Source organism: Phocoena phocoena, chromosome 15, assembly GCF_963924675.1.
Source record: "Phocoena phocoena chromosome 15, mPhoPho1.1, whole genome shotgun sequence".
NCBI lineage: Eukaryota > Metazoa > Chordata > Mammalia > Artiodactyla > Phocoenidae > Phocoena > Phocoena phocoena.
In genome coordinates, this window is record NC_089233.1 from 85,889,899 (window position 1) to 85,903,437 (window position 13,539).

Below are 13,539 nucleotides of genomic sequence, written 5' to 3' on the forward strand. Positions count from 1 at the left end.
ACCATAGTCTAGGTCCAAAAGTAAATCTTAACTTCAGGAGTTACCTAAAGTCTACATAGTGTCTAAACTAGCACTAAATTGATAAAAATGTATCTATTATAAAAACAGATATTTATTTCTCTTGGAATTTTCATATAATTCTAACACTACCGTATATGAAGATCTTATGCTATAGCTGGATAATTTAGTATTAGTAACACAGCACTGGGCAGGGGACAGCTAAATTCTCCCTCCATTCTAGATGTATTTCTTGTTTATTGTCACCTTTTTAGTCTTCATATTTAGGCAGTATTTTTTAAAACACCCTTAAATAACATAATTTGTCATTTTCCCCGGTAATCAATGTGAATTTTCAAATAAACATGCTTCTGAAACAATAAAAAATAGTCATAGGATTAAGTTCTAACATAATAGATGGAAAATAGAATAATAAAACTTATCAATCCAAAAAAATGCAAGGAAAGAAAAGTGAAATGATAGAATAGATGAGATATTTGTCTTTGAGTAGGATGGTAGATTTACAAATATATTATTAATTATAATAATTGAAAATAGATTCATTCATAATTAAAAGAAAATTGACAGGTTATATTTTTAAAAATCCAACTATATGCAGCTTACAAAAGATGCATCTAAAAAGTATAAGGATAAAAAGCAAATACCGTATGCTAACACATACATGGAATCTTAAAAAAAAAATGGTCATGAAGAACCTAGGGACAGGATGGGAATAAAGACGCAGACCTACTAGAGAATGGACTTGAGGACACGGGGAGGGGGAAGGGTGAGCTGGGACAAAGTGAGAGAGTGGCATGGACATATATACGCTACCAAACGTAAAACCGATAGCTAGTGGGAAGCAGCCGCATAGCACAGGGAGATCAGCTCGGTGCTTTGTGACCACCTAGAGGGGTGGGATAGGGAGGGTGGGAGGGAGACACAAGAGGGAGGAGATATGGGGACATATGTATACGTACAGCTGATTCACTTTGTTATAAAGCAGAAACTAACACGCCGTTGTAAAGCAATTATACTCCAATAAAGATGTCGAAAAAAAAAGTATAAGGATAGAGAAAGTTGAAAGTAAAAGCATAGGGAGGGAAATACCGTGCAAATACGAATCAAAAGGAAGTTGGTGACGAGGGCTCTGTTACCGTAAGAATCAAATTTGTGTGCACTTGTAATATGACTTCAAAATATTTGAGCAAAAATTGATAGAACTAAAAGGAGAAATAAATAAGTATACGATCAATGGTAAATCTTAACAACTATCTCTGAGTAAGTAACAGAACAAGCAGACAAAATATCAGGAAGGAAATAGAAGATTCGGAGCACAGAGTTAAGAAGTCTGACCTTAGTGAGATGTACGTAAAACACAGAAACCGACCGCTGCTAATACAGATTCTTTTCAAGTGTACTCAGAACATTTACCAAATTTAGCCATAGGCTGAGCCTTCAAGCAAAATTCAACACGCTTCCAAAGTTTAGAATCAAACATAGTTTGTGTTCTTACCTCAGAACAATTAAGCTAGAGATCGATAACAAAGAAAATAACTGAAAAATCCCCATAGATTTGGAGGTTAAGTAAGTGCCTTCTTATTAACCCTCGGGTAGGAAAGAAATCACGTGGAAGTGAGGGAATATTCTGAACTGAGTAATAAAACTAGCTGGATGTAGCTGAAGCCACACCAGATAGAAACGCGTAGCCTTACCTACGTACGTTAGAAGATAAAGAAGGCCGAAAATCAGTGATGTTAGCGTTCATCTCAAGAAATTATAAAAAGAACAGGAAATGAAACACGTGTTTCCACACAAAGGAGAAGATAATGAAACAGAAAATAATAGAATCAACAAAGACAAAAGTTGGTTCTTTACTGAACTGTAGACTCAGGAAGAAAAAAAACCTGCAAATAATCTCTATCTGGAATGGAAAGGGGACGTCACGACCAATCGCACAGACATTAGAAAGGTCATTTGCGGGCATTATGTACAATTTATACCAATATATTTGAAAATATACGTGAAATGGATAACATTCTAGAATATAAAATTTACCAAAACTAACATGAAAGGAAAATCTGAACTGTTTTATTATTATGAACAAAATTTTAATTCAAATTTTTATCACAAAAAAATACCCACACCAGGATGGCTCCACTGGTAAGTTGTAACCAAGCTGTAAGGAGTTAAAACTCATCTTACAAGAGCGATCACTTCCCCAACCAAATGGGCACCATGCTGAAACCAGCAAGAACCTTGCCCAAAGCCAGCACGAACCTTGAAAGAACAGTGAGAGAAAGGGTCATTACGTGCCAGTCCACTCATAAACAGATGGGAAAAAGCCGAAGCAAAATATTAACACACTCAAATTCAGCCATGTTTACATGGGATGTATAATGGCCACATTCGTCTGTTCCAAGAATGCGAGATTTGGTTTAACACTTAAAAGTTAATCCAAGTAGGTCAACACAGAATAAAGAGTAAACATCACGTGATCATCTGAATACTGCCTGTTAAATTTAACTTCATTCAGGATGAAAATATTCAACAAGTTAGGAAAAGAAGAGACCATTCTTAATCTCACAAAGGGTGTCCACAGCAAACATTCAGTCTACAGTCAGAATATTCGAAGCCTTCCTTGACATCAGAAATAGGACAAGGACACTCTTACATTACACGCCAGAGCTTCAAGCCAGTGAGGTGAGGCAAGAAAAAGAAATTGGAATAAATAGAACTAGCGTTAATGTGTAGCTTATATAATTGTGAATGTAGAAAATCCGAAATAATCTGTAGATAAGTAACTGGAATTAATGAATGATGTTAGTTTAGCAAAGGCGCTGGATATAAAAGCAATTGCACCTCTACAGACCAGGAGTAAATAGTTAGAAAATAAAATCTGAACCAGATACCAATTACAAGAGCATTAAAAATTATAGTTAGGGCTTCCCTGGTGGCGCAGCGGTTGAGAGTCCGCCTGCCGATGCGGGGGACGCAGGTTCGTATCCCGGTCCGGGAAGATCCCACATGCCACGGAGTGGCTGGGCCCGTGAGCCATGGCCGCTGAGCCTGCGCGTCCGGAGCCTGTGCTCCGCAACGGGAGAGGCCACAACAGTGAGAGGCCCACTTACCGCAAAAAAAAAAAAAAAAAAAAAAAAAAAATTATAAACCTAACAAAAAATTTTCAAGACCCTTACATATTACTGAGAACAATTAAAGATCTTTAAAAATAGAGGGATGTGCCCTGCTCATAACATAAGAGAGGGTGTCAGTTCTACCCAAAGGTTTCCATAGATTCAACACAATCCCAACAAAAATCCCAGCATGTTTTTTCTTTGCTTGTCTATAGAAGGGTTAAGAGCTGACTTTAAATTTTTAAATAGAAATACAAGGGGCCAAGAATAACCTGGAAGCACACAAAGATGCGAGGACCTGGTGTTTCAGACATCAAGACTACAAGGAAAGCACACCACTACTGGCACGTGGGGCCCAACGTGGGCCGCCCTGTGCACTGTGGGGTGTTCAGCGGCATCCCCGGCCCCCACCCGCTAGAGGCCAGCAGCGCCCCAGCAACCCCGTTTGCACCCAAAGCTGTCTCCGGTCATTGCCAAATGCTCCCCAGGGGCAAAACCGCCCCATCGGAGAACCACTGAACTACAGGAATTAAATGGTGTCGTTTGAGAGCAAAACAAATGGAACAGAATAGCAAGCCCAGAAAAAGTACTTAATGTTTTAAAAAATCGTCTTCGTGGAGGTTTAACTCTTATTCACCACAGTTCACCCACTTCACGTACACGACTGGATGAACCTTGTCAGATGCACACGGTACCGACACTTGATTTGAGTGGCGCCAGATGGCAAAGGCCAGAAAGCTACAGCCCACAGGTTGCGTCTGACCTGCCGCCTGCCTTTTGATGGCCTGAAAGCTATGAATGGTTTCTGTATTTTTAAATGGTTGTATAAGTGCCTGTATTAATATCCTCGACTTTGCTTCTTGGCCTACAAAGCCTAAAATATTTAACTCTCTGACCCTTTAACAGAAAGCCTGCTAAGCCCTGCTTAGAATAGTGGGTAAGGACTGCCTCTTCGATAAGTGATGCTGGGCCAGTCGAGTACCCTTAAGGGGAAAATGCAAAGTGACCCTGTACCACACTCCACACCCAAGATCAATTCCGGGTGGACTGTAAATCTGAGTGTTCAAGACAAACCAAACAAATGGAAGAGAATATAGGAGTGATGTGTGGAGGAAGCTTCCTTATACACAACCCATGAACCACGGGGTATCCAGGGCAGGTCGATGACTGGACCTGGTTACAAATAAGAATGTACTCATCAGAGCACATACTTAAGAAAGTGAAAAGATAAGCCAGAGCTGGAGAGAGGATATTTGTGACCCTTAATGTCTGACAAAGGAGGCACGTCCAGAATATATAAAGAGAGCCTCAAATCTCTACAGAAAGACAGATAACCTAATGATAGAAGAAAAAAGAACACAGGCTGTCCACCAAAGACAAGAGCCCGTGTGTGGATCAGTGTGAGGACCTCAGCAGGGCAATGCGGATTAAAGCCGAAAATCCACCAGAATGGCCAACCTTAGAAAGACTGGAAGTACCAAATATCGGTGAGAATGTGCAGAAGCTGGAGTCACCATGTGCTCTTGGGGGCGTGCGGAATGGTGCAGCCTCTCTAGCAACAACGGGCGTTTTCATTGGAAGCTGAATATACGTTTGCCTGGTTGAAAGGAAAACCATTCCTCTTCTCACACTTCTGACACCAAAGGGGTAGGTTTTCCACCCCAGCCGGTTCTCTGACTTTCCGTGGACACCAGCTGGGTGCTCTCTAATTTAATTCAGTTCTGACACTCGCAGCCCGGAGTCAGCGCAGACCCCGCATGTTCAGGGTTCAGTCCCAAAAGCCCGCCCCCCTTTGGGCGTCAGTTACAAGTGGTGGGTCTCCAGGTTACTCGCTTCCGCCCGGCTCGGTTCCCACGACCCCCACCTCAGTTCAATAATTTGCTACGATGGGTCACAGAACTCGGGGCAACACTCACTTACTATTCCTGGTTTACCATGAAGGATATTATAAAGGAACCATCAGCATGGTTCCTTTATAATATCCAATATTATAAAGGAGCATCAGATGAAGAGTTACTTAGGGCGAAGTCTGGAAGGATCTCAAGTGCAGGCGCTTCTATCCCTGTGGCGATGGGGTGTGCCACCCTCCTGGCACATGGACGTGTTCACCAACCTCGGAGCTCTCCACACCCCAGAGTTTAGGGATTTTTATGGAGGTTTCATCACATAGGCATGATCGATTAACTCGACCTCCAGCCCCTCCCCTCTCCCCAGAGGATGGGGCGTGGGTCTGAGAGCTCCAAGCTTCTAATCATGGCTTTAGGCTTTCTGGTGGCCAGCCCCCTCCAGGAGCCCACCCAGAGTCAACTCACTAGAGCAAAAGATGCTCTCTTGCCCAGGAGATTCCTAGGGGCCTAGGAGCTCTGGGTAAAATGCTTCTGTCAGCCCATCACTGCGGAGATTGGTTTTGAGAGCTCTGTGTCAGGAACAGAGGGCAAAGACCAAAGTGTCGTCTTTACTGTGCTGCCGGTTTTAGGTACAAGCCCAACGGAAGTGTGTACACATTCGTACCATCAGCTCTGCACCAGAATTTGATAAACCTGAAAAGAACCCAAACGCTCGTCCTCATTACGTTGGATAAGTGCCTGGTGGTGGGTCCATACAGTGAATTTCTATACAGCAGCACAAATGAGCAAAGCAACAGGATGGGTAAATCTCACAGACACACATCGAGGGAAAGAGGGCGGGCACCCAGGCAGGAAAGTGCAGACTGTGAGTCCAGACGTGGACAGCTCAGACTGCGTGTACAGCCGCGCAGGGGACCGCTGTGGGAGGCGAGAGGAGGTGGCCTGGTGGGGGCCTGAGGGACGTGAGGGGGTCCTGGGGGCAGGTGTTCATTCTGTGATCATTAGTGTGTCTGTTCACTGACGTTTCAAGCACTTTCCTGCATGTTGTTTATAATTCACAATTTTCAAACATGTTTTAATGCATGCAGAGGGCTTCCTGGCTGGGTTTGGAAAGGTGGAGTGTTCAACGAGAACGTCGCCAGCGGGAGTTCTGTTAGCAGAAGTTTCTAGAAACACAAGGGCCTCCTTCAAAGGAGCCATTTGCAGTGTTAAAAGTCCCGAGAAGCTCTTACCAAAAGGAGCCTTGAAGCGAATCCCTGGAGGAGGGCGCGAGGGGACCCCCTAATTTCCCGGTTCCATAAATTCCATCTTTCCCGTGTCAAGGTCCCGTCAAGCGCAGTCTCCCTTGTCCGTTATTCCAGCGACTGTGGAGCCAGCAAAACTGTCAGCTTTCCAGTTAGGTGAACCGTAAAAATTTGGCAACTTCTCCCCTTTTCCTTTCCTTTCTTAGCAACAATTTAAAGGCGGTCTTTTTGTGGGTAATACAAGCAGGGCTGGAATCTGGAAGAACTTTTTTGTGTGCAGTCTTGCAGGAAAGCTGATAGCAATTCAATTAGAAAATTTAATTAAGTCACGTATTTCCCACGGGAGTGCTGAATCGCCCCCGAGGAGTCAGAGCAATATTCCAGCCCAACAGTAAATACTGAAGATAAAGTTCCTCGCACCATTGTCGTCTGACTGGCTGCGGCAGCGCTTGGAATTGTCAATGGGACCTGTGGGTATAGTTTGCAAGAAAGAAACTGTTGTTTATGAAACTAATATTGGGTCTCAGAGTATGTCAGCATCTATGAAAGATAAACTCAGCTGAGCATTACCCAGCAGCCGGACCAGGCCCAGATGCTGAAGCGCCTTCTTTCCTTGGGGTCTTGGCCTCCACGGGTGGATGGGCTGAACTTTGCCCCCCAGAGTTCCTGTGTTGAAGTCCAAACCCACAGAACCTCAGAATGGGACTGGGTTTTCAGATGTGGTTAGTTCAGGTGAGGTCCCTAGGGTAGACGGACCCTAATCCAACATGACAAGTGAACTTATTAAGAGGGGAATTTGGACGCAGTCACGCTCATGGACAGAAGTTCATGTGCAGATGAAGACAGGGATCGAGGTGATGCTTCTACAAGCCAAGGAACCCGGAAGATTGCCGGCAGCCACCAGAATCTAGGAGAGGGGCTGGGACAGATCTGCTTGGCCCTCGGGAGGGACAGCCCTGCCACGCCTGCGTCTTGGCCTGTGGCCTCCAGAACTGAGACATGAACGTCCATTGTGGAAGCGCCCCAGTCTGTGGTGCTTTGATTCGGTGACACCAGGACACTCAGTCGCCAGGGGTGTGGCCAGTGCCTTCCAGCTGAGGTGGACGCCCAACCCTGGGGCTGTGCCGACAGACCCAAGGCAGCCTCCCAAAGGTGGGATGTGAGTCCGGAGCCGGGCATCCAACCCAGTGTTCCTGATGCCTCAAGTCCTCTCCTCGCCTCTGCTTGGGTCTCCAGGACCGGCAAGGACAAGTCTTGCCAAGACCCCGATTCTTTAAGCCCCTGGGGTCCATCACCCCCATCCCTACAGTCTGCCCCCTGCGAGTGGGCAGAGCCCATCTTAGTATCAAGGACGCCCAGGTGGGTTACAAGACAATGGAATGGAGAGGGCCTGGTTGAGAAGCAATTCCTGCAATCCCCTGGAGGTGCAGCCCCTAAGGAAAGTCTGGCCCACGAGCGACCCTGCACCCCACCATCACCCGCTTTCCATGAGCGCCAGAGGGCTAGTGCCCGCGCCTGAACCCCTACACTGCCAACTCGGAGTTTTAACCAAAGGGGGCGTGTGGGGCTTTCCACGCCAGGCGTCACCTTGGGAAGGCACCTGAAGGTCATTAGGGGAGCTGAGTGACAGTGCACACCTTCAGAAAGTAGCAAGACGGTCCTTTTATGCTTTTCCAAAAGACGGCCTCAATGTGACTGAGAAACAGCAACTAGGCCGTACAACTGCCGGGAAGGAGGCTGGTCCCTGTCCAGAGTCTGTGGTCATGACCACAGCCTGGCGGCCCGCCCCAGCGACGGGTGATCAGTAATAGATCTCAGCGGATGCGCAGAGCTCCCCAGAAGACTGCAGCGTTTAACTCTGCCAGCATGAAGGCATGAGTGATTTCTAATTGCTGGAAGGTGCGTTTTCTGCAGTTGTGGAGAGCCGCCCTGGGGTCCGCAGGTGGAGGAGGTCCAGCTCGGGCTGTGTTTCAGGCTGCAGACGGCCTTGAGCGAGTGTCAGGGTCAACCTTTCATTTTGCAGAGGAAAGGTGCCCAGGGTCCCACAGCCCAGGGAGAAAAGCATCACGGTCATTGGTCACTTTCCCTGGCCTGTCCCAGGGGGCGGGGGGGGGTGTTGCAGCCTGGGCACCGTCTCACGGAGATTTGAGGGGGACGAGGGAATAAAGATGACGGGTGGCTCACTGACTCCCACGGCTGGGGGGAGCAAAGGGCACGAGAAAGAGGGGCCACTGCCAGGCAGGGAAGCCTCGGACACGCAGGCCAGGGGAGAGGAATGGACCGCACGATCCTGCCCTCTCTCGTTCCTGTGGGCCAAGGAGCGAGAGCCCGAGGGGGCAAGTGAGCGGCAGGCGTGCTCGAAGGACTCTGAGCCCCATGAGTCAGAAAGATCCCAAGTGGCTCCCTTGGTCACTGGGTGAGTGAAGACGGTTTGCATGTCCCCGCCGGACACTTTGTAACGTTCTAAGATGCAAACGGCATCACCGGGAATGGTCCCACGAGGGTGGTGACAGGCCTGACCACTGAGCAGCAGCCACGGACTGGACTAAGGTGGGGTGGCTGGCGGGGGTCTGGGCCAGGAGAGGGTAGAGGCTGCGCCGTGTCCTGGGGGTCAGGAGGGTGACATCTGAGTCGAGACCCAAGATGAGAGAAGCCATCATTCCCACAGAGGGAGCATCGCAAGCGGGGGGAGGTGGCCAGGCAGGTCCCTGGCCAGGCGGCACTTGGTCAGGCATCTGAGTCTATTTTAGGGTGTGTCAGGACCCCAGAGAGGGCTGAAAGCAGGGCGGGAGGGTGGCTCCTTCTGCTGCAGCCCCGGGTCGGCCAGCACAGCGCTCGGCCTGCTTCCTGCTTGTCTCTGCAGGGCTGGTTTGCTAAGTGGGGTGGAGGCCCCCAGGGGCCGGCCCAGCTCCGTCTCCCACCCCGTGGGGTCCATCACCCCTCACCGCTGTGCTCTGGCCACCGTCCCCTCCCTGCCCTGGGAGGTCCCGCCACCCAGTACCCCTGCCTGGATCCTAGAATCTCCCCTCTCTCAGCTTCTCCTTTTCCTGAAACAAAACAAAAGCCTCAGAGGGCACGAGGCCATGCCCACCCCACGAGATCCACCACTTTGCCCCCATGTCCCTATGGGGGTGATGTCGCGTCACTTCTGCAGGACCTGTCCCGCCCCTAGCAGTGCTCTCCTGCAGCAAAGCAAGCGCTGTGATGTGAGTACAAAAAGGAGAGGAGAGAGACCCTCCCTCACTGCCTGTCACACGCGTTATAACCTTCCTCCTGACCAAAGCCTTCCAGGATCACCCACACCAACAAAACTGACCATTTTTCTCACTAATTGACACCAATATGAGTGATGCCACTCGGTCCCACTGAGAACAACTCCAGGAAAAAGTCATACATTCTGGCCTAACTTGCTAGTTTAATTTTTTTTTTTTTTTTACTGTGATTGTATTTTTTTTCTGTAAACTACAGAGTAATTTCATTTACTTTGTTCCTAGCAAAACATAATTTTCTGGATTCTCCAGAGCCAGTTACCAGCCAGGGTACTCGCAGGAGATGCCTGGAGACAGCTTGGCTTGTGTCAGCGGGAGGAGTGGGGGGCAGGCGGAACTGCTCGGGCGCTGGGGGTCCTTGCCGTGCAGGGGGCGGGGGCGAGGATGGCCGAGCAGCCTGGCCGGGCTCGTGGAGGTCACACACACACACACACACACACACACACCACACACACAGTGGGGCAGACTTGTCTGAACATTCGGGCATCCCCCCAACTTCCTTACCGTGGCCCGTAAAGCAGACATGTCCTCCCCTGTGCTCCCATCCATTACACCTGCATCCTGCCTGCTCCCTGGGCTGCATGGATGGGTGCATTGTCTTGTGTCTTCATTTCTGGGCGGACACAAGGCTGACGAGGGCAAGGGGTGTGCTCTGAGCGTCTGTTAAAAGAAGTGTGGTTTTGACACTACTGAAGTACGTGAAGCCTTCCCTCGGGATGATGGTGATGGATGCGAGTTGCCTAAAGAACCGCGTCTCAGCTGTTCCCCCAGGGCTGCTCCCACCCTGAGTCCCTGGCCCATCTGCCTAGGACATGGGGGCACTGGGCGCCAGGGTCGCAAAGCACAGGCAGCATCTACCCTCCATGTCAGGGCGCCCCCCGTCCAAGCCGAGGAGCAGGGAGGGGCCGAGGGAGTGGCCTGAGTTCCGAACCCAGCCCCATGAGCCTGGGCCAGTCCCCAGACCTCTGCCCAGGTGTGAGTGAGCACAGCGCCAGCCCCTGCCTTCCTGGGCTATCATGGGCGTGAGTGAGCAGGCGGGAGGGGGCGTCCGTCCCTGCCCCCTGCCCCGCACACAGCAAGCAGCGTGTACAGGAGTGTTTGCTTAAGACTGTCCTTCCAAATATAGATGCACAAGAAATAATCATGCTATTTCATTCAGGAAAACTTTCTTTGTATGATTTTTACGGGAATTTTCAAAACAATCTCCCCTTCTTAGAAGAGATTGCAAGTAAGAAATACCGTAGTGCTTTACGGGGCATAGATACGGCATTTGTCTTCCCTATAGTGTCGTGGATGTAAAAAAAAAAAAATCCACTAAGTGCCTTTTCAGAACCAAACTCATGCAAATGTTTGTTTAGAATGGCTCCCATGCTCTGTTTGTTACAGAACGGAGATATCTTTCTGTTGTTTTATTTTGTGTTTGTTAAATACCGTCTTATCCTGTCGGTCCTTAGCTACCATGGAAACCAGGCAGAAGGCTGCAGACAGAACCCTAGTTAAATGTTTTAAATATACATGCTTGCAGGCAAACAAAAAGTACCGTTTTTCAAATGTATATTGAAAGGGAAGCGAAGGCAGAGAAATGGACTATCTGTATAGATTCTGGTGCCTTTTTTTTTTTTTTTTATGAACTCTAATTATCCTCAATGAAAATCAGTACTGGGTTTGACATTTGGGAGGGTTGAGGAGTGGAAGGATGCTATTTCCCTTAGTGAAGCATGTTTAACCCAAAGCTCTAAGGAAACAGGAAGGCTGGGGCATCAGAGACAGGGGAGAGGGTCGTAAACAACACTGACATTTGGGGAATGAGTCTCGTCTACCCTTATTCCAGCATAAGCAGTGTTAGTCTACAACGCAGACGTGGCATTCCCCAAGTGTTCCATTTTGAGTACAGACCCATGAAATTCGTAACCCAGGGGCCCCACGCCCTACACCGGTTGTGTTTCCGTGGCTGGGACGAGCCACCTCCTTCCCCAACATCGGGGCCACCGAGAGGGGCAGGTGAGACTCTGTGAGTGGGTCTTGGTCACTCTGCATGGAAGAAGGTGCAGGAGCCTACAGGGCTGGACGCTGGACGCTGGTTGAAAGGAAAGGGGTCCCGGGTGGATGCCCCGGTGATGCTTCGTGCGGTGAGACACGCGGGCTGGTTGACCTTTGTGGCGAAAGAAAAGCAGCCCCGGCCTCATCAGGGCTCCATCCTGCGTCTCACGGGAAGCTCAGTGCAGGTGCAGGTCCCAGACCCCCGTCCCTCAGCTGCGTACCCACTGCCCAGAGAGGGGCTGGACGCACTGCTCCTCGGCACATGGCCCAGTCTAGAGACCAGAGAGCAGGGAAGAACGGGGAAGTTAAAAAACACAGTTCCCTCCAGCCTGCCCATCCCCTGCCTCCGCATTCAGGGTCCACGCGCTGCCAGTCAGGGAAAGAAGATCACACAGGGCACCTTCCCGAGAAGGCACTGCCCTGGGTAATGAAAGCCCATGATTTCCATCGCGGGGAGGGCCGGAAAGCTGACCCCAAGCCCCTTGATCAAGAAGTGTCCTCGTGGACACTGGCGGTCAGCTCGCCTGGTTGGCACATCCCACGGGGAACTGACTTGAAAATGTCCCCATAAATTTAGCTTTTGTTGAATCGGGTGGACTTGTGTTCGTGCTATTTTCTCAAAAGTGGGGGGAGTTTACGGTGCTGAGGTAGGGCGGCACGGGACCCAACAGCTGTGTGGGAGGGCCCATGGGGGGTCAGGCTGTCATCTGTGACCCCATCTTCAAAGGTCAGGGCTGCCGGGCGCTCCTTAGAAACGCACCGGGATCTGGGAATTTTGAAGCCGTTTTCATATCCACGTCACCTCTTGAGGGCAGTGGCTTCTGCTGGGCCATCTTCTCTGGAGAACAGTGGAGCTCGTCGCACTTTGCAGAAGCGGCCGGGCATCCGTGGGGTTCCGTGTATGGGGTGAGGATAGGGGTGTGTCCAGGGCTCGGGCCAGAGGCGTGGCTTTGGTGGTGGCGAGCGCAGGGCGCATGCGCAGGACCGTGCTTTTTGCCCCCGGCTCTTCAGAAGTGGCAGTTGGGTTTTTGGACTCTTTGTATCTTGTTTAGACTTTGCCCCAACTGCGCCGTGGGTGCAGTTCTTTTCAGTCCCTTATAGTCTCTTCGTATCTGTTGCTCAAGGAGACGTCTGTCCAGGTGCAAGCCCTGCAGCAGAGGGTCCCGGGTCCCAGGTCCCTGCCTGTCTCGCAGTGGGGCCCGTCACCTACTCTCCCGTCACCAGGAGGGGTGAGCAGTACGTATCGCTTATTCGCTGCTAAGCTGCTGTCACCCTCCTGAAACCGTGATGGCTGGGAAGGGACTTGCTGCCTTGAAGACAGAGTCTGCATTGTTTATATTCCCTGCTCAGTGCCGCTTCTGAGTGTTTCGTGAGTCACCTATTTGCTTATACTTGGCTCTTCATAAGTCTGTGATCCTACTAGGCGAGCGGTTGGGTGATAGAAAAAGATGACAGATTATAACTTCCTGTCATGCATGTAGATTGGAGGAGGTGCATATGACTGTCGTCCTCCCCTGACACTTTCCTCTCTCTTTCCTTTTCCTTTTTGAAAAAAAGAAAAAAAAAAGAGGCGATAATTTAAAACCTGCCCCGGGTCGGTTTTACATTATTCATCTTTCACTTGTGAATGATGACGGAAAGGAAGTGACCCAGCTTCTTCCTAATGTCGGGGAGTCCCTGAAGACCTCACCTGGAAGCCACACTTGATTACTCTCATAATCAGACACACAGAGCGACCCTCCTTACAAGGAGAGCAGGCCCCGGGCAGGCACAGGGCTGCTGGGAGCTTAAGAAAATAAGATAATGTGCCCCGTGAGGAGATGAAAAACAAAAGCCACCTCGGGAAGGCGGGTGTGCGGGTCACTGCTGGGCTCCAGGTTTGGGCTGGTGCCAGGACAAGGTGGAAAATGATGACTTTGCGGGAGGATGGCAGTCGTGCAGCTTTGCCTGTGAATCCGGGGCCTCGGCCTTCCCGTGAGAATGGAAGACGGTCCTTGTCTCCATTCCT

General features: G+C 49.6%; 1 protein-coding gene across 2 annotated transcripts in view; it reads left to right on the forward strand.

Moving 5' to 3' along the window:
* The window catches only part of CDH4 (cadherin 4), a 555,299-nt gene that overhangs the window by 402,016 nt on the left and 139,744 nt on the right, over positions 1-13,539 (forward strand). The window contains exon 4 of one of the 2 annotated variants that reach the window (XM_065893693.1): positions 9,035-9,040. The exons of the other annotated variant lie outside the window; for it this stretch is intronic. Within the exon in view, the coding sequence (XP_065749765.1) occupies positions 9,035-9,040 (6 nt within the window). The remainder of the gene's footprint in view (positions 1-9,034; positions 9,041-13,539) is intronic. 2 annotated transcript variants of the gene reach the window in all.